The following is a 22,140-nucleotide window of genomic DNA, read 5'->3' on the forward strand; positions in this document are numbered from 1 at the left end:
CGCTATTGACCGTTAGCCTAGGGATCGCTGCAACTACCAAAAACCTTTCCTTTCTTGCACGGCAAATATGTAATTCACAATGATTTACCACTTAACATTTATAGCACAGTAGGTTCTTGATTTTACGAAAGCTTTGTGGCTAATTACAGTTGTATGAAATTACCACTCTAGCTAGCTAATTAAGATATCGTTAGCACCATGAGTCAAAATCATTTCTCTTGATGACTTTTTAAAGTTTAAAAAATGGAAACCCCGTAAAAGCGTCTTGATTATGCTGAGCTGTATACAGGATGCTGTGCTTTGGGCCTGAGGCTAAAGCTAACACAGCCCAGGTAAAAAGTATGTATTAGACATGGAAATAAAGAAACAGCCTCGTTCTTGTTTTTCAGGGTAAAGCTAGTTAATCCAAGGGTTATTATTACAAAAGGAAACATGTAAGATCAGACTGTTATTTTGTTCCAACTTACCACTGTTCAGCTGCTTAGCTTATGTACAGAAGTTATATCTATGATCTGTTGTTGGTATTCTCAAAAAGCATGTTTAACTTTTAATGTTAAAAGATAAAAGGCCTCTAGGATCGGCACAAGCCAGCGTGTTTGGTGAAGGTAGCACTGTCACAGGTGCAACACACTGCCTGGGGTTGCTTGAATGTGAACCAGTTCAGCCAGTCCAAAGCAAACAGCAGAGAGCAGCAGAGTGTGCAGAGTGACTGAGCTATTGTGAATGTTTTGTTTTTTTTAAACATAACCCCACAAAATAATGTCATATGACATTCTTCTTGGCCCTGGAAGTGCCGCCCGGCCCTTACAGTGGGGAGTAAGCTAGCTAGATTAAATTTGCACTTAGTCATTCTATTAGGATATTTATTTTGTTGAGGAAAAAGATTTTACTTAATTTTACTCATTCATATTTGTTAAAAAAAATATTTTATCATAATTATTAATTACTGAGTGTTCTACCTCAGATTTGTTAAGGGATCCACTGTTTGGCATCAAGTGTTTGTTCTGACCATAAAGAAAAGTTTAAAATCACAATTAACCATATGGTTTGTTGAACTTTCACTCAGTAGCAAAAACCTGCCTTTGAAATAAATAATGATTTGACATTTATCCTGATAATTATTGATATTGAATGTTATGAACGTTTTATCATGATAACATTTTTGTTCATATCACCAAGGCCTATTTAATACATTAAACTTTTAGTCCATAAAAAGGTCAGAAAAAATACAAATTTCCAAATCCTAAATATTATTATTGTACAGTGATATAAAAACAGGCAAAAGGATCAAACCCTAATATTTGAAAAGCTGGAACTGGCACAATTGTTGGCCAATACTTCCTTCTGAAGTAGAGTCATAGTCACACTTACTGTATTCTGACTAAGAATCCAATAAGGAAACAAGCCAAGAACTTCACTTAATACAGGCCCTACTTTAATAACCCCACAATACAGTGAGGCACAGTGGCATTTTCGGAATAGTCCCCAGCTGCTCGCCCTCAATCAAACCATGCCAATCTGGATAAGTATCAGAAGAGAAATGTGGCCTGATTGCCTTGTGTGTTCATTTCCTGCACTGGCTACGGAGTCAGTCGACACCAACAGGCTTTCAAGGAGGCTTATGGTGCCATCTGGTGGTTGAGATAGTTAATACTTCACAGCCAGGACAACAACATGAGAGGACACTTACCCGTCTGAATCAATGCTAGTTTCATGAACCATGGCTTTCAGGGCATCTGAGTTTGCTGAGGAGGGAGAGAGAGCGAGAAAGTTACACACATAAAAGAGAGGGAGAGATAAAAAGCTGCGTTGGGTATTAGCGAGGAGAACGCTCCAGCGACTTCAAAAGCAGAGCGCTTATTGAAAGATGGCCACAGCAGATTAACTCCTTAACACAATTAAAAAGCACATTGCATGCAATCACTGAACACAATTACCATACACAACAACCCCCGGGGAGAACGTGACGGCTCACAAAAACCTTTATCGAAGAAGTCACAAACGCCAGAATGTGACCCTGAGAAGTTTAATTTCTGAGTAATGGTCAGGCATTTGGCACTTCAAGTCGCCTTTATTAACGTACACAGCAAATGAACAACAAACTTACACTCCCAAAAGACGCATCAACACAGAGCCAACAGCTCAGATACAGATTTACATAATTTGCTCCCAGAGACAGATTTCCCTAAGGCCTGGCCCGACGTGTTCACTGACTTTCACATGAAACTCAGATAAACAAATTTGTGCATACCTTAGGAAAAAGGAGGGGGGTTACTGCAGAGACACAGATGACTCGGGTAGGTCAAAGTAGTAGTTTCATTCACATGGACATCAGACTCTGACTGAAACCACTGTGCTCCCTATCACCTCATACCATCACCACCATCATCAGGCACTGTAGGGGGTTTACGACAACATCCTTGGTGACTGTTTTTTATTTTTCGTCCGTAAATATTTTATGATTTTCCTTTTGCTTTGGTGATTTTATTTTAACCCCAGCCGAAATGGCTAAATGTAAGACTACCAGCCAAAGGAAATTATAAAAGCATTTTAGTTTTGAAAGGCAAATATGTGATCAACTTTTCTCAATGGTTTGAAGTAGGCGGGGCTCAGTTAGAAAAATATGGTGCCACATGCTGCTGTGCACCAATCAGGACGTAGGAACATTCAAATCAAAATCTTGAGGGATTGTTAGTTATGTTGGGAGTCAACTGTCAGTCCAATCTGATCAAACCACACGGCCCTGATTACCTGCATTGTTGAGTGTCAAACTTCAACTTTTATTAGTGCTTATTAAGTCATAAGTATTTCTTATAGTGCAAAAACGTGAAGAAAAGTATTCAAGGACAAGGAAAAATGCTCCCTTAAAACACCCGTTTTAAAAGAACAACTATTTGTAATGTGCTCTTTATTTCTGGATCAATTGTTTAATTTCTTTATCGCCTACAGATACCTGGCCAAAAGTAGACAATGCGACATCACACAGACACCACGATGCAGCTACAATAAATCTTGACAGCAGGACAGTGGAAAAAGTTAGCAATAAAATTTGTTTTGATGTCAGCTTCTCTGGAATCTGCATCTGGAAAACCCGTGTCTACCTTGAAAAGACCTTGCTGATGCAGTAAAACTACCTTGTGTCATGTCATGTTGTATGACTTTTAAACAGTAAACTGCCTTCAGCAGCATCACCTTGCTAGCTAGAATTTGGCTGTTCCTCACCCAGTTTTATTCCTCCTACTGTGTTTCAACTTACATATTGAACTTATTAGCCCCTGTGCTGTATAATTGTTTAATCACACACCTGACGATATGCCGACAAAGCCCCCGACTTTGTGCAAGTGTACCTAGAAGAGTTGATGCTGTTTTGAAGGCAATATTGATTTTTCTTCTGTTCACTCACTTTGTATTTCATTAATTGATACATATAATCTATTAACATGTCTATTTTTGAAAGCATTTCTTACTTTACAGCATTTGTTTCCCATTTATTTTGAAGTTTGTTGAGTAATAATTCTACCTGGGCATCAAATGAAAACATGTATGACTGTTTCAACACTGTGACCTTTATTATGCGATTATCTGTAGATGGCTTTGCTCAGCCATTAAGACTGCTGCTGCTGCTACTACTCATGGTGAGTATTCACTTCTTATGTTTATTTATACACAAACAGCTGCTGCGGATGCTGGAAACATGAAAAGCACAGATGACTTCCTGTGTTCCTGTCTCCTTGCAAACCTGGAACTGAGTAGTCAATAATAAAGCTTTCCTACGTTGAACGTTAGCCTATGTCCCCATGACTGACACTGTGAGGGTGAGTCACAGCTAACGGACTCCAACTCGACAAACATCGTTACTACGAAAGCAGCGATGACTCGGCTCAAAGTTCGCCTCTTGAGGGTGGACAGAAAAGTCAACACAGCGGCGGTCAGACACCAAGACAGGACAGTGCTGACGTTGTGTGTCACATGTTCTCTGGATAAGATAAGAACGATGGTTTAGACTGCTCTGGGGGTCAGAACTCACAGATAAGGTGCGTATGTCTAGTTCCTGTCTTTAAAAACATTTTCAGGATAACAATATTACTTCAACATGCGATATATTTCAAGTAAACTGATCCCTATAATAAATTTTCAAATAAATTAAAGTAGTAAGTCAATAAAAACTGTCAGACTGTAGCTGTGGGTTTTTGTGGTTTTGGAGGGGCATAATCTAAATTCATAAATTACACTTTACTTGAACCCCCCTCTTTTTCATCTAAAGTATGTAAACATATAATAAAGCAGTTATAAGCAGATCTAAGAACATTTTTAAGTGTGTATTTATGTGCAGCATTTTTCAACAATTATAATTCCCCCTATGAAGACACATTTTAAATGATCATAACTGTGTTTTACTACATTGCCATTAATTATCTGTTTATATACAAAGGAGTTAAACTTGTTGACAACCACATCATTAAACACTTAAAAATACCTACTACATTAGTGTTATGAACTTTTAAATGGTTATACACTCCTGTTAAAGAGTGTACATGTTACTGCAAAGGTATATGCATGTTTTGTTCTAACTAAATTCAATGAGTCTTAAAGGGAAAGTTTGCAGATTTTCAACCAGCTTTGCATCATTACAATGTGGGTAGTTTATGCAAATGCACGGCTAACCTCCCCCTCCATGCCACCTGAACCCAGAGCTCCATATCCATTTGCAGGCAAAAGTCTGCCAGTTGACTGATGCTGTTGGACGATATGTTCAAAACCAATTTTGTCTCTTTATGTGTAACATGCAACAAAAACAACAAACATGGTCAGTCCAAGCTCTCCTGCAGTAGCTCCAACTCCTCTCTCCTCCTCCTCTTTCACCTCAGACAGTTCTTTTCTCTAGTGTATTAAACACATCTCGAACATGGAGACTCAGTCAATAAACTGGTCTGCTGTGTGATGTGAAATATATACCAAGAACATACAGCCTTCAGTTATTAAGCACCTCTCCTGTGGAACCAGGTTCCCGTTTGGGTTCAAGACTTTCCTTTTTGATAAAGCTTACAGTTAGGGCTGTACCATCCCCTAGTTACGCTGCTATAGGCCTAGACTGCCGGGAGACTATCCCATGATGCACTGAGCTTCTCTCTCTTATTATCTCCTATTATTGTGGAACTTGTGCTGCTGTTTGTTGTCTTTCCTCCTACATTGAATTGAACGTGTATTCACACTAATAAAGTTGTTATTGTATTTGAAGCATTGATCCTTATCTCTCCTGTTGCCACTTTTAAACTCAGCTGAACAAAGAAAAGCAATTCCTTTCCCTCATGAGACTGCGGTTATTGATTATGAATTAGACTTTATGTTGCAGCTCAGGGAAATAATTTTAATTTACAGGAATGAGGAAGTCAAAAAAGAGCTAAAAACATTTCTGTAACTTCAATGGAAAATAGTGACGTAACCAACCGTGTTGTGTAAACCAGTCATCACAAATACTCCTTTAAATTCCTCTGCAGTGGCACCGTGTTGATCTTCCACAAAGATCTTCATTCCTGAGCCAAACTATTATGTAGTCCCACAAACACACCACTGAACAGAAACGGACACACACTTCCTTCCCGAATGGCGTTGTGATAACGTAATTGTCAAAACAATAGCAGCATGCAGGATGTAATAACTTTCTGGAAGGAGGGCTACTAAAGGCCGGACTTGACCAAGGGCGATTCCCCTCCAAGTCACATGTTCAGAAACCCTCAGTGTTAAATAGCAGGAAGTGAATCAGTCATAACAAAACCTGTTCTTTAAATGAAAGAGGCAGAAACAGTAGGGTAACCCTCAAGTACAGTGTGTATCACAGTTAAGTTTATAAAGGTGGCAGACACGTACCTTCATTTTTCATGATGTAGTGGATAATCTGCCCGACGGTGTCGTTGTTTTCACTAAAGGTGTCATTCATGTCTGGAAGATAGGAAGAAAAACACACACACACACACACACACACACACACACACACACCATTAATAAGTGTGTAATAAGTAGCTTTGATTTTAAATGTTTAGGCTACAGGTTAACACAAGACAGAGTAGCAGCAAATACGTCAGTAAAACAGGTAAGGCAAACTTTATTTAAGTAAATCTGTTTTAAGAGGTACTCTTCAGGCAAAGCCTACGGGCCCAATCAGCCAGGGCCATTTTACAGCTTAAATGCTCAACATGATATCCATAAATCATAACTTAAGAGAACTTAAGCTGTTAATACAACAGCTTGTTGATGTCCCTCGCCTCCATGTCTTTAGTGTTCAACTGGAGCAGGAATGTAAACAATGGGCTCTAATGGAAACCCACACATCAGACTCACAGAGCACTTTGTTTGACTGTTACCTGAGATTCGAGTTTGGCATTAGTAGATCCTGTTGGCTGTTAAAATATTAGGAAATATTTTTTTTTGTTTTGTTTTCTGGGTTCTTAAAGTTCATGGCATTTTTGGCCACTTGAGGGCAGCGCAACATCCCCCTATTATCACTGTTGTGGTTATGGTGAACTTACTAACAACATAATTATTTATTTGGAGTTGTGATCGAGTATTAGCTCTCCTTTTAGCTTTAATAATAAGTTAGTGGAGACTAAATCAATTATTAATAACCGCTCTATTACAGCTGCCAGTGGATAATTAAGAGGCTATTCTGTGATAGTGTAATGAACAACAAACGTCTCTGCCTGTGTGATCATCATACACACACTGCTAATCATTTAGTGTGTGTAAATAAATATCTTCTGCAAACATCAATTTTCATACAGAAAACTGTAATCATTTAATTTAATGTATGTATTGTGTCACTGGGTGACAAATATTGTAATCTTTCATTTTGTTAATATTACTTAGCTCAGACGCTCAGATGTGCACAGATCTATTAGTAACTGTCCTCCTTCAAGACAGTGGACTAAACAGAGACAGTTAACTTGGTGCATGAGGCCTTCCACTCTGCACACAGCCCTGTGAGGCACTTCCTGGAGCTTTCTCTTGATTACGTCCCGAGTTTCTCCTCCCTTCTGATAAACATAACACTCTTTCAGCAATTTGTGGCAATCTCCTGGTACACTGCATGTCATGGCCGATTTTACACAGTCACCTGCAGCTTTAAAAGCCAGAGAGGGAGACAAAAGCGGACACACAGGGACAAAGGTGTGTGTGCTGTGTCAACGGTTTCTACTAGGGCTGAACAATTGTGAAAAAAAAAATTCTAATTGCCATTGTTTGACTGATTTTGCAATTTTATATCATTGAAGTTGAAGATTTGTCTATAATATGATGTGTAGGCCAGGACCTCCGCAACATGACAATATTTAATTTAAAAAAGGTATTTTGACACACGTATCACCTTTAACAAATATCCTGTGATTTGAAAATTGCAGTAGGCCATGTTGAAATTTCGCTACGATTTGGATTAATCATTCAACTTGATTCAACATTCAAGACTGGTGTCTTTCCATGCTGTCCTCTGAGGTGCCAGAGGAGCTGACAGCAGTATCCAACCAGATCTGGAGCACCTGGGCTAACAGGAAATTAGGGATCCACCGAATGTTCGGCCACCGAAAAGAAGAAAGAAGAAAAAAAAAAAAAAAAAAAAAAAAAACACTTTCTGTGTTCGGCCTAATAAGTCAAAAGACCAAATAAATTTTACAGAATGATTATGCTGGCATGTCGGCAGTGTGGAAGCATTTTAAAGTGTCTGAGAAAGACGCAAAAATCCCCGTTTGCAGACACTGTTCTGCTGAATTGTCTCCTAGCACATCCACCCCATCTGTGGCTGACTTCTTATAAAAAGGCAACAGTCTGACCTGCTTTGGGTGTTTCTATCACTCGTTTCTGAGAAAGCAATTAAGCTAGCCGCACCTAACTTTTGAGTGCACACGTATTCATGTCTTTATGGTAACTGACACAGACCAGAGCGAGCTGACAGGCAGGTTAGTGACTTTATCCTGTCATTGTCTCTCTTTGCAAAGACCAGTGTGGCGGTATGAGAGTCCCACCTGAAGAGAGGCTATGAAGTCTTCATGTTACGCGTATGAGAACCACATACAACATTATTTATCAAATTGGGTCGGACTTGATGAATTTAGCACGAGGATATACATGTGACAACGTCCAGTTTTCAAAATAAGGTGTCAATACAGGATGGAAATAAGATTAATTGGATTATATTCACAGAAAGTATAAAACATATTATTTATTTTATGGGACCCTCCCCTCCGTGGCCTATGGGCCGGGTTATGACGAAGACAAGAGGACAGATAGAAACTAAAGAAATATGGACCGACTGAAAGTCAGAACACACAAGCAATGTTTATCTTTTCCTTCTCTTTTGTTTCAATGCCTGAGAGAGATAGGGTTGGGCACATTGAGGAAAGACACACAAAGAGGAAGACAAAGACAGCAGGGCAAAACTTTAATGCACTGCTGACATGGAGCTCACATTTACTCCACAAGAGAAACGAGTTTTACGCCTAACCCAAACACTCACCTCCACCTAACAAATTACGTAATTATTAACAGGATTCGACAGAGGGGGTTCAGGGCTTCGGCCGACATGGGGAACAGTTGAGACGTGATGCGACAGTGACAACTGTCGAGAGGTCCTAGGTATAATAACAGACAAGTGAGAAAGGCTGACAGTTCAGGCTCTCGCTGATCTTGGCAGCACAGTGTAAACAATTCAATCATTCCGCAACATCTCTCATGTCTGTGACATACAACAGAACAACCCAGGAGTTCTTATGATGTAAAATAATGAGACAAAGATAAATCATGTCAGAACTTTTTCCACCTTTAATGTGACCTATAATGTGAACAATTCAATAGAAAAACAAACTGAAATCTGTGAGGGGGAAAAATTAAAAATAAAACCCCTCAAATAACCTGGTTGCATAAGTGTGCTCAACCTTAGACTAATACTTTGCTGAAGCACCTTTTGATTTTATTACAGTAGTCAGTCTTTTTGGGTACGAGTCTATTAGCATTGGCAATATTCTCTTCTTTGCAAAAGCGCTCCAAATCTGTCAGATTGCGAGGACATCGCCTGTGCACAGCCGTCTTCAGATCACCCCACAGATGTTCAGTTGGATTCAGGTCTGGGCTCTGGCTGGGCCATTCCAAAACATTCATCTTGTTCTGGTGAAGCCATGCTTTTGTGGATTTGGATGTGTGCTTTGGGTCGTCGTTGTGCTGAAAGGTGAACTTCCTCTTCATCTTCATCTTTCTAACCGACGCCTGAACGTTTTGTGCCAAAACTGCCTGGTATCTGGAACAGTTCATAATTCCCTCCACCCTGTCTAAGGCCCCGGTTCCAGCTGAAGAAAAACAGCCCCAAAGCACGATGCTGCCACCACCACGCTTCACTGTCGGTATGCTGTTCCTTGGGTGATGTGCAGTGTTGTTTTTGCGCCAAACATACCTTTTGGAATTATGGCCAAGAAGTTCTACCTTGGTTTCATCAGACCACAACACATTTTCCACATGCTTCTGGGGGACTTGATGTTTGTTTTTGCAAACTTCAGCCGTGCTTGGATGTTTTTCTTTGTAAGCAAAGGCTTCTGTCTTGCCACCCTACCCCATTCATATGAAGAATACGGGAGATAGTTATCACATGTACCACACAGCCAGAACTTGACAACAGAACTCATCAATTTTGGTGGGACGTCGAGTTCTTGGTAAAGTCACAGTTGTGCCATATTTTCTCCACTTGATGATGACTGTCCTCACTGTGTTCTAATGCTTTGGAAATTCTTTTGTACCCGTCTCCTGACTTATGTCTTTCAACAATGAGATCTCTCTGATGCTTTGAAAGCTGTCTGCAGACCATGGCTTTTGCTCGGAGATGGAACTAAGAAAATATCAGGAAAATCCTACTAGAACAGCTGAACTTTATTTGTGATTAACCAGAGTCACTTTAAATGATGGCAGGTGTGTAATGACTTCTACTTAACCAATCACATTCAAACTCTGGTTAATTCTGAACACAGCCACATCCCCAGTTATAAGAGGGGGAGCACACTTATGCAACCAGGTTACTGTAAGGTTTTTATTTTTCATTTTCCCCCCTCAAAGATTTCAGTTTGTTTTTCTATTGAATTGTTCACATTATAGGTCTCATTAAAAGGTGGAAAAAGTTCTGACATGATTTATCTTTGTCTCATTATTTTACATCATAAGAACCTGGCATTTTAACAGGGGTGTGTAGACTTTTTCTATCCACTGTAGATGTTGAATGCTTCATTATTGAGTCCCATAGGTCCACAGAGAGCGGTACGCCAATGTCTTGTTCCCATTGTAATTTAATAAGAGTTGTGCGGTCAGGTAGTCATAGTATACATAGTATAGTCAACTTGCATATAGCTGAAACAGTTCCTCGCATGGTAGCAGCATCCCTCAGTTACCCGTCAAGGACACTTTTAAATCCTAATTTGATTCCCTGAAGTGTATGTTTCTTAAAAAACTTAATTGTGCATATTGTAAAAAGGAAGAATTATTCAGGTCAAACTGATTTTTCAACTCAGAAAATGCAACAATATCTCCATCCCTTACAACCTGTCCAATCTGTGTGATATCTTTTGTTGCCAAGTGCTCTTTGCCAATGTTATACCTCCTGCAGTGAACACTGGGTTATTCCATATCGGGCAAGAAGGTAAAAACGCAGTTGTTTATGTACTTCCTTTATTATTTCACAAGAGAAGTCGATAATCTATTTTTGCTTTATATTTGGGATGATACCATAATGACTGTATAGAAATTGATTTATTGTATTCAAATAAAGCCTTCTCCTCCAGCCATTGCTAACTACTGACTGCATATTGAGTTTGATTGATTTTGGCCCAAGACAACGGATATCTTACATTAAATGCTAAATAATAAGAACAAACATTTGGGCCATTCAAGTCAAATATCTTACTGCTTGGTACTTTTGGTACCAAATAAAGGATGCCGAGCCAAGGTGGGCTGCAAAAGTATGATGATTTAAAGGAATAGCCTCACCTTTGCTGCAATTAATTTTATAGCCAGAAAGTTGACCAAATGCTTCTATGAGTTTCAACAAATATGGCAGTGAGCGAGTTGGGTTAGATATTGTTAATAAAATATCAGCCACGTAAAGACTAGTTTTAATATCATAACCATTCAGATCAATACCAGTTATATTTGGGTTAGCTCTAATGGCACAAGCCAGATTTCTAGTGCTAAAATAAAAATGGCTGATGAGACTGGGCAGACCCGCCGTGTGGATCTAAAAAGTTGGAAAGGATGAGATATTACAGCATTTGTTTTAACACAAGCAGTTGGTTCATGATATAATGCCTTAATCCATCATATACATGTTGGTGTAAAACCAAATTTAGACAATACCTGAAAGAAAAAGGGCCATTCTATTCTATCAAAGGCTTTTTCAGCATCCTACGATACTGCTAACGCCGCATGCTGAAGAGTAGAGGCTCTTGATTACCTTCTCCAGGCGCACTGCAAGGATCTTGGCAAACAGTTTGTAATCGTTGTTTAAAAGACTTAATGGTCAGAAATTACTTATTTGCATCTGATCTTTAACTGGCTTTGGGATAAGAGAAATGATAGCTGATCGCATCATATACTGTTTGGAGATGATATCATTGTAAAGCATAGTAAGAAGTGGGGCCAATATGTCGTGGAACTTTATTATAAAACTCTACACTATAACCATCATCACCTGGTGTTTTCCCATTTGAAAGAGATTTAATAGCAGATTTTACTTCTATTTCCAGAACACTTGTCTCAAGTAATTGTTTTTCATCAATCTTTAGTGTAGGTAGCGCTATATTATTAAGAAAGCTATCCGTGTCTTCAGTGGTGGCTTGGCATTCAGATTGTGTCTCCTTGCTGGTCATTCCGACACATTCAAAGTCATTAACGCTTGTCGTTAACAGGCAGCTTGCTGCGTACCCCTTGTAACATTTACATTTTAAAATGCTCATTATTACGGCTTACCAGGAAGATCTTTAGTCGGGGGCAGCGCTACTTAAAACATACAAAAATGTAATGTTGCCAGACAATACCACATTTCCAAGACTCGTGATTTCATATTTTATTTTAAAGAGTTTTTGAAGTTGCCTGTACTCCCCTTCCTCTTTTATTCAGATTTTCTTACCTCCGCCCAGCTCAGAATCCTTTTCTTCCTGGCACTCCTCCTCCTCGCCATCCTGGGTCTCAGTGGTGCACCGGTAGCCCTTCCTCTTCAGCACGTGGCAGATCACCACCCCCAAAAGGCCCAGAACGAAGAAAACCGGCACCAGAACAAAAGCAATGTAGTTTGGGTCAGACCCCACTGCTCCAGCTTCAGCTCCAGCTTCAGCAGTCTGATTCACTGCAGGATGGAGAGGGATCAAGAAAAAAGTAATTATCTTGCATACTGTTGCAAGAGGACACAGAAAAACACAACAATGGATCGTCATTTCAGTGCCCTTGATGGCAACCTGATATCCACAGTGAGTCTGAGGGTGCGCTTGAGGCTGAGCAGCTGACAGGATTTAAATTATATCAGCTGCAACATGATCCCGTTCCGGATCAATCAAGTCTGCTTCTGTTTCTGTCCTCTATGCTGCTCGATCCGGTGGAAGCTGCCCCCTCCCCCTTCACATCTTTGAGGACTCATTTGGTGGAGGGGGCAGAGAGAGAGAGAGAAAGGGCAAGATGAACCAAAAATAATAAAATGCAGCCGAGCATTTCAGCTTGCTTCAGCTCTCACATGTACCAGGTTGATTGTATCTTTTTTTAATGACTGACTGCAGCAAAAAGAGCACAAAGACCATAAACTCCAACTTCATTCTCCCACTCCCATCTGCACACAGGACTTTAGACCCATCATGGTGCTAGAGGCAGCTCAACATACTGTGCTTTCAATTCAAACAACTTAAGACAAAGATTTAGGGCTGAAACTAACCATTATTTCCCTCATCAAGTCATTGTTTAGTCTATGATATTTAAAGGAGCAGCGAAAACACAAATCAAACCTTCCCAGAGACCAAAGTAATGTCTTCATATAGCTTGTTTTGTCCGACTGACGCTCCAAAACCCCAGAGATATATTCAATTTACAATCATATTACAAAGAAATCCACACTTCTGAGAAGCAGTGACCAGAAAATGTTTGGCATTTTTGCTTAAAAAAAAACAACTGAAAGACACGATTCATTTTCAGAGAGAGAGAGAGCGCAAGCGGAGGTGCTGAGCGGATTTAACGTTATGCGCTGTGGGCAGCTCTGCAATGAATTATGATTTCACTCCTATTTAATAGTGTATGTGGAGGTCAGCGTCGATATTGTGTCGTGTAGCCACAAATAAATCAGTGAATGGGAAACACTGCAGTGTGGTGCAGATTCTAGAGACTTTATGTCATCTTAGTAAAATCGCCTTAATATCGGCGCATGAAAAACCAATCGCTGATCATCCCTTTAATCGCCGATAGCCGATCCAATCGCCAATCGGAACAAGCCTATGACCAGGTCAAAGTGTCGACCGTGACCTGTGGTCAGCTATAGGCGAAAGGTTCCCGCACCACGTGAGGCATTCCAGCGCTACACACAAGACGTCTTTTGTCTGGTTTGTTTCCTGTCCACATCAGAGTGTGTGTGTGTGTGTGTGTGTGTGTGTGTGTGTGAGAGTGAGTTTAAATCACATGTTCACGTCATTCTGAAACGTGCCACAGCGCTGTGTGTCTGCGTGTATACAGGCGTGTATTTGCATGTGCCTCCAGTTGCATGCAGGCATTTGTGCTCTCCCACTGTTCCAGTTCCTTCAGACTGAACACACTGATAGAGACTATTGTCTGCTCACTAACCATCCTGTGACCGACTGCTGTGCGTGCGTTTGCTTATATCTAGTTACGGCCACACTAGCAGGCTGTCCTGGCTCGGTCCCATGCCTTACCCAAATGACTCACAAGTAAGCATGGGCCAATTACAGGACTGTATAAAAAGCACTGAGAAAAAAAGGCTAGACTCTGGCAAATGGGTTGAATAGAGTCCTTGAGGAAGATTTAGAGTAGAGTCATAAATCTCTCAGCAGCTGGCATATATGAGCTGATATTGTTTTTTCCCCTTATTTTAAGAAACGCATGACATAAACAAAGATTATCCCTAACATTTTGTTATGCTGAGACCATACCAAGATACCATGACATAATGCAGTATAAAAATAATCTTTTATATTACTATAAATAGCACTTTGAACAAAAGCATAACAAAATATACTAAGGTTTTGATAAATAAGAGTCAAATAAAACTACAGAATTTTTTTAAGTACTACTACTAATGAACATTAAAGTAAATAGTGTATTGTGGTGGCCAGCAAAACAGAAACTATAAAAAACAATTCATACTGCTACTACTAATAATACCGTATATCATATCTCATACCCCTTTACCAGCACTGTTAATTCCATCTAAAGCTAGAGAAACCATTTCAGAACCAGCACCTGGGTCTAAAACATACCGTCTATGATACAGTGACCCAGAGGAAACGCTGCTTTTTTAATAAATGACTGTCTAAAACGAGGACCTGCAACTTTTGAGATTTCACACTAAGGTTTCTCATTCAAAAGAAGAGGTAACGTTAGAGACTTTGTTAGGCAGAAAGCCGTGTTTCATTCTTGTTCGGCTCATGTTTATTCTGCTCTGGTTTAGTCATTTCTGACACGCCGACTGTAACTATAGACAAGCCGCTCGCAGATATATTAATAATACGTCAAACACTATAGTTTAATCGCTGATTAACGTTAGCGCTCCTCCACCGCTAAAGACGGCATTGGCTTTGTGGCTAATTTTGACGGGCAGCGTTGCTGTAACTTACACTGAATAATATTTAGAAGTAATGAACTAGGGAGAAATGAGAGGACCGTTCACTAGAAGTGAATAAATCTACGATCACGTCTGTCAGCGTAAGGTTAGCCACCGCCACTCACCTGCTGTAACATTAAACATCCTTATCCATCGTCAACCGCTTATCCTGCGTACAGGGTCGCGGGGGGCTGGAGCCAATCCCAGCTGGCATCGGGCGAAAGGCGGGGTACAACCTGGACAGGTCGCCAGTCCATCGCAGGGCCACACATAGACGAACAACCACGCACGCTCACACTCGCACCTAAGGACAGTTTAGGGTTGCCAATTAACCTAGACTGCATGTCTTTGGATGGTGGGAGGAAGCCGGAGTACCCGGAGAGAACCCACACAGACACGGGGAGAACATGCAAACTCCACACAGAAAGGCCGGGGCAACCGGGGTTTGAACCCACGACCTTCTTGCTGTGAGGCGACAGTGCTAACCACCTTTGGTTGACAATTTGCTAGCATGATGTTTGCTATTAGGCCTACATCTCTGTCTATCAACAAATTACTATTGATCGATTTAAGTCACTACTGTTTTCAATTTTATAGTGCTCTATTTCAGTTCTTGTAATCCTGCTTGCGTTATGGCAACACCAAACCCTGCTATGGTTTGGCCTGTTCTGTTAAATGAACTAAATCCTCAGACATCATGTTGACACTGGTGTTGAAAAATGCCAAAACGATACCCTGGCCTAGATGTAAAAGGTTGTCTAAAACAAACTGGAGAAAAAAAGCAATGTGTCTGAAATTTTGTGGAGGAGAGAGTCAAACTGCCCCTGGATACAAGGAAAGTGAGTCTTACAGTGAGCAGCAGCTGGACTGAGCACTGTAGCAGGTAACAATAATCTGGACCTCGGCAAGGTGAGTGGTTCCCTGCCAAAGTACAACAAAGCTTAGAAAAAGGTGCTCGCCTTTTGTTTAATTTATTTCAATTTCTGCATGGGATCATGTAGCAGCTACTTCATCCCACAGACATCCAACAATTGAGGCAAATACTGCTGTTCGTAGTCATTTAAAACTGCCTGTAACTACAAAACATACATCACATCACATCACATCACTTGTACTAAGGGGGCAACTAATTTAAGCTATTAATAAAATCAAAGTAAATTTGTACGCAGCCTGTGTGTGCTGAAATATTGAACTTTGTATTCCTCCTGCTCTTGCCAGCGCTCAGATTTGTTCATGGAAAACATCCGTTACCTACCAGTGATTAAGTGAGTGACACCACAATGCCAAGGAAAGGAAAGAGGATGTTAACATTCCTCACTGCTGGTATCAGCTGAAAACCTCATGACACAAAGAAGCACACGGCGTGTTTGTTAACCTAAATGATGTTTTCTATTTCAGATCATTTCCAGCTCAGTCAGTCACTTCTTGGCAAATGCAGCATTAAATAATACTAAAACAGGAAGTCAGAAATGAGTTGCGAGACTTTTACCTCCAACCCCTTAGCTACATTCAGTCAGTCTAACCCTTAACTGGATGTAACTGCATTATTCTCCTCCACTTCCTCATCTTAAGAAGGAGAGAGAGTGAATGGAAACCGCTGGACGTCTCCTCCTTGACCAGTATTTGGCTAGTTATTAGCCACTCCCTCCGCTTTTACAACAATGTCTCCACATTAATCTTTGGGCACAGGACCCAAAACACCACAGTGTCTCAGTGCACCTTTGTTCTCAGAGAATCTACACCTGTGAGCCCGGGACATGACTCAACCATCACGCCACAGCTCAAACCTTTCTTTTCTTGTCACATACAGTAATTAGAAGGGATGCACCGATCCGATACTAATATCAGACCGATACTGACTCAAAAAGCTGGATTGAGTATCGAAGACAAGGGGGGTGATCTACGGGGGCCGACCTATTCACTTAAATTATGCGTGTACTACGTGATGAGTTGAAAAACAAGCATTCAGCAGTTGGGAGGTATTTAATTCACACTTGATCGAGCCTGATGTTGCCTTTCACGTCAAAGAATCAAGTCTCTACCTGACAGTGAGCAATACAACTTATTCATTTTACACTGGTTATAGGACAGCTCTGACACTGTGAGAGATGCCAAGGTGTCAGACGGCACATCACGCCAAATATTCCTCCTGTGCTTTGCTAGTAATGCAGCATATTAGCAAGCGGGCCCTTGTTGTGCAAAAAAGGGCTGCTTAAACTGCATTCTTGTGCTGCATGCTGATCAGCGAGCGGAAAGAATTGAGACGATTACTGCAACCTTTTTTTTTTTTGGAAGCACAGATTTAGTTTCATGCAGGGATTCAAACCAACAATCCAGAAATATGGGGCCGTGGTGTCTTAATTACAAGACTGTCACACGTGGGCTGCAAGTAACTTATTTTATTTATTGCTGATTGTTTTCTCAGCCAATCGATATACAATTGGTCTATAAAATGTCAGAAATGGCCATCACAACTTCCCAAAGCCAGAGGTGACATATTCAAATTGCTAAACAATGCAGATATAGGAAATAGAAATGGGGAATGTTTGGCATCTTTGCTTGAAACGTGACTTGAGCATCAGCATTGTTGTCTGTTAATTCAAGAACAAGAATAGCTTCTTAATTACCAAGAAGACGCAGCAGCAGCAGCAGAGGATCTTCTTACTGCGGCATGCTTCACACGAATAATGGCACAGCTCCAGAGCCTTCGCCAGCAACATAACCTCATCAATACCTGTGTGGTTTGGAGCAACATCCGAGTAGCTCAACTGCAAATATGTTTCCGGAAAAAGACAAAGCAAGTGGACACAGAAACTCCCATTCCCCCCCAGATGGCATTAAACTACTCATCTGTATTTGCAAGCATCTCAAATGCAGTCATAGAGCACAAAGCTACCAACAGGCTCATTCTGGAGCTGTGAAATAATTTTTGGCATTACAGTTAGTGTTAACAGTCTAGCCGCTTTATAAGCAGCCAGTCCACATAGATCAGTAGTATACGTGTGTTTGTGACTCCTCTGCCCAGGTCTTGAGACCAGACATGAGCATAAGTTTTCCTCCAAATATCGTTTCATTCAAAGTATTTTAACAAAATAAAGTTTCACTCAACTAAGAATTTAACACAGTTGTGTGCAACATGTTTCTTTTCTTTTCCCTTTAATCATCTTGTGACCCCTCACATTTAACTTTGGACCTGACCTAGACCACAAAAATATATCCTCAGCCTGCAAATGAGTGTCAAGCTCAACTGCACGCATATTCAGGCTTTGTATGCTGCAGCCGTTACATGAAGTGGTGAAGACAGCTGAAACTAAAGAGTATTCAAAGTACCAAACCCACGTACTGGATGACTTGGTCTAATTGAATGAGCATGAGGATTCTGCAAACCACAGACTCCTGCGGACTCTCCATGGAAAATGGAAACAGGCCTCACTCTTTAAAGGTTATGAAGAAAACCAAATCGTGTGGGCATCAGTTGGAACTAAAAGAGAGCCCTGACTTGAGTATTTCTTGATGCAGAGATGTGTAAAGTGACACACAAACAGTCCTAGCAGTATTTCACAGACAACTAACAAGGAAAATACTCATATATACTTCATTCTGATGGGAAACAGATTACAGAAATCACGTTCGATGGGGAAAAAATTTGTGGTACTCCAATATTATTACCCCTAGGCCAGGGGTTTTCAAAGTCGGAGATAAACGCTGGGAAAAGGTGCTCCCTTTGCTTTATTTACTTTGCTTATTTTTACTAGTATCTAGCCCAATATTGATTTTTGACATAACTTTAGACAACACCAAATACATAAAAGGTCTGTCCTAAGTAGGGCTTGGGCGATTCGTCGACGTAATCGATTACGTAAATATGCATCCGGTGTGTGATTCTCCCACACAAGCTCCAGCTACAAGACCGCGCCTTTGACCGTCTAAAGTTTGTATTTCAGACAGACACTCAACAACGTGCTGCTTCGTGAGCTCTCTGAACTGGAAACAGCTTCACTGCAGCACAGCTGCTGTCCACGAATAGTGAAGCAGCACGAACACGTTAAACGAAAGTATCCCGCAACACTTGTCTAGACGGCAGCACCGCAAATCGTGTTTCCTTTCTGTCGCCACACAAGCACGGCACATTATCAGCACGATAAAATGTTTATTGCCTCCATGTTAAAAGTAAATTCTGTCCCGCTGCTGTCATGGTAACGTAACGTTACACGCGTGTCATCTAATGTTTGGCCGTTTCATATTTTCTGTTTATTTAACGGCCACTTAAGAGCGAGAAAACTGCTGAAACTAACAGTACAGATGATCTGTGACTGTCTGTGAGTCCTTTCAGGTGTTCACTGATGCAGAAATACATTTGATTATCATACTGCATTACTTAATATTGAAATGAATCCATATCAGAAACATTTAAAGTTTTAAGTAAAGTAGCCTAATTAATGTCTGTTATTATTATCACAACACATCAGTGACGTAGAAATTTGATTCATTTTAAGATTTGCTACTATTGTCATTGTACTATTGTCATGTTTTTGATATTTATTTTGGATAAATTGGTATGTTAATCGAGTAATAGGCAACTTAAATAAACAAAATTAGTCGTCAGATTAATCGACTAATCAAAAAAAAAATATCATTATATTAATCGGCTTGAAATGTACAGCCCTAGTCCTAAGGCATTTATTATTTCTGCCTCTGGGAAAGTTGGAAAAACAATCAAATTCCTCAAACCCAGTTTACTGTATCTCTGAACTATATCTTTAATTAACCAACTCGCACACATTTAGGCTATTCTGTGTGATCTCCTTTTGATAGTGTAATATTTTTTCACTTCCATTTACTGAACCTCCCCTGAAACAGTTTGGAGCCTGCCTGGTAACCTGGCCTGCCGCACACTTTGAATAACCCTGCCCTCCTGTCACTTATTTATTTACGTAAGTTAACGTACATTATTTGGACATCTCAAGCAGATAATATGTACGTACATACACACGTAACGTTATAGGCTATACAGACAGATGGATATATAACGCTATATATATATATATATATATATTTAAACACACAATCACAAACATATGTGTGTATATAGTTACGGTATATAAAACCTTAACGTTAGATGCATGGAAGTTACACACATATATATATGCTAGCTAAGCTAACGTTAGTAGGTTTCCGTTAAGACTGGCATCAATGCCCCGGGACAGCTATAACTTAATAAACTCCGGCCAACGTTAACTACTTTAAAATGAGCGCAAACTTTTCTGAGGAGGAGATGAGAAACCGTGAACGGCTCCGGTTGTGCAGCAACTGTTTTACATGTTTCAGTTTGCACACAGAGGGTAAAACATCTTGGAAACTTACCCGAGTCGACGGGTGAGCCAGCCATCGATAGACAGGACCGCAGCTAGCTGGTGGCGATGTGTCGGCCGTTGAACGCTGTGATCATCACAAACCACCCGGGGTCAACCTGAAGGAGGGACTTTCTACAAACACACCAACGTATTTCCTAATTCCCAAACAGTTGACACGCCCTGGCTCTCAATGGCTGTCCCCACTCCAACCGAGAGAGCAGTACACAGGAAGCACAGCGAGATGATTCACTCACTGCTACTTCCGTCCTCGTCGGGCTGTATGCGGACCACCTACTATACGATCGGCAGAATACGAACAGTTTAGATTGATTTTGTATTGTGCTATGGCAGGCTTAGCAAATAGCACGGCGAATGGCAATCCACAACAACTGTGTGGTTTTCCCATCTTTTCCCAAAGATGAACTTTACCTGAGCTATAGGTAACTGTGGGGGTTAAAGGTTAAATATTACAACTTGTAAACACAAAACACAATCTAGAAATAGATTCAAAATCAGCAAACAAACTCGTCAAGATCCGCAAACATAAGTAATAATCCACAAATAGGCTAGATTAAAAATCCATAGTAAAAGCCTGTCTGTTGCATTACTTCACTGCAATGTAACGTGATCCTTGTTATCCTTGCTTCAATCAAACTGGGTGTCTTTTTATAGGCTAAAACTTGTTGACTTGTGGTAGGCTATTTTTGTTTCTGTTAATGCTCAATGCTGTTTGGCCATATTGTGAACATTCCCGCCTGGTGACAGCTGTAATTCAAGATTACTTTATTTGTCCCCAGGGAAATTTGTCTTGGACATAAAGGCTGTCACACGTTAGAAGACATACAGTCAGTACAATGACAGACATTGCCTAATAACAGACATGGTAGTAGGCCCACACATCAATAACCTACAATTTAACAGGCAAGCAGAGCTGAAGTCAGAAAGACAATAGATAGCAGACAAGACAGTAAAATAAAACAAAATTATCATAGGCCAACCTGTCTGGGGTTAATCTCCATAATGTTGCACCAAGAAGGTGAAGGGAGGATGCCAACAGGACATACTTGTCAAGCTTTCTTTAAGAGTTAGGTAGGGTTAAGTAAAGCAGTTAATGTAGACTCACCTCTATGATTTTAACCCAACAAGGGCATAAAATTGAGTAGGGACGGTAAGGTCATGTCCCTCCCAATAATACTGATCAAAACAACTGAAAACACTGTTGTCCGTCAGAGTCTTGTCAGTCTAGGCCTATTTGGTACACAATGAACACAAACCGTGAAAAAAACAAACACAAAAACAAAAACTCTTCCTCTCTTCTAGGAGTCCAATGCGTTAAATTTTTAGAATATTATGTGGTATAGTGGTTTTCATACATTTCAAGTCAAACTGTGATCCCACATTACATTTATTTGGATTATGTGGTTACTTTTTATTGGTAATTGTGTTGTTATCTTCCAAAACCATTAGGAGGTCTAACAAGAAAAGCAGCTGTCTCAGAAGTATTTATGCATCAGGTATTTAAATATAATCAATTCTTATACATGTCGACTAAATTGAAACATTTTAGAACCATTTTTGTAACTTGTTTCCCCTTTTGTTTTGTTTTTACAAATGACTGTTTACAGGCCCGGTGCAGTCCATGATACACAGGCAAAAAACATATAAATACAAAATAATGTGAAGCTGTATACAGAAAGGATCAAATTACAGTTCACATGTTCATGTGACATACATGAAAACAAGATATATAACAATAAAATAAAGAATGTATATGTGTAATTTGAAGATTACAGAATAGGACAAATATTGTGTCAGGTTAGCTTCAGCGCTGACAGAGCAAATGATGGGAAGTGGTGAGAGGAAAATTACACAACACAGAGACAGGAAGTGAAATACACCAAGAAACAAGAGGACGGGTCTACCAAAATAACAACTGCAGACATGTAGAATGTT

The 22,140-nt window shown here is 40.2% G+C and overlaps 1 protein-coding gene across 1 annotated transcript in view; it reads right to left on the reverse strand.

The window, feature by feature from the left end:
• rell1 (RELT like 1) overlaps positions 1 to 20,451 on the reverse strand; it is a 28,418-nt gene extending 7,967 nt beyond the window's left edge. The window contains exons 1-4 of the mRNA XM_046065432.1: positions 20,198 to 20,451; positions 12,149 to 12,364; positions 5,869 to 5,940; positions 1,691 to 1,745 (exon numbers count right to left, since the gene is read on the reverse strand). Of these exons, the coding sequence (XP_045921388.1) occupies positions 1,691 to 1,745; positions 5,869 to 5,940; positions 12,149 to 12,364; positions 20,198 to 20,222 (368 nt within the window). The 5' untranslated portion in view covers positions 20,223 to 20,451. The remainder of the gene's footprint in view (positions 1 to 1,690; positions 1,746 to 5,868; positions 5,941 to 12,148; positions 12,365 to 20,197) is intronic.
• Between the last annotated feature and the right edge of the window lie 1,689 nt (positions 20,452 to 22,140).

Source organism: Micropterus dolomieu, linkage group LG12 (genome assembly GCF_021292245.1).
Source record: "Micropterus dolomieu isolate WLL.071019.BEF.003 ecotype Adirondacks linkage group LG12, ASM2129224v1, whole genome shotgun sequence".
Classification (NCBI taxonomy): Eukaryota; Metazoa; Chordata; class Actinopteri; order Centrarchiformes; family Centrarchidae; genus Micropterus; species Micropterus dolomieu.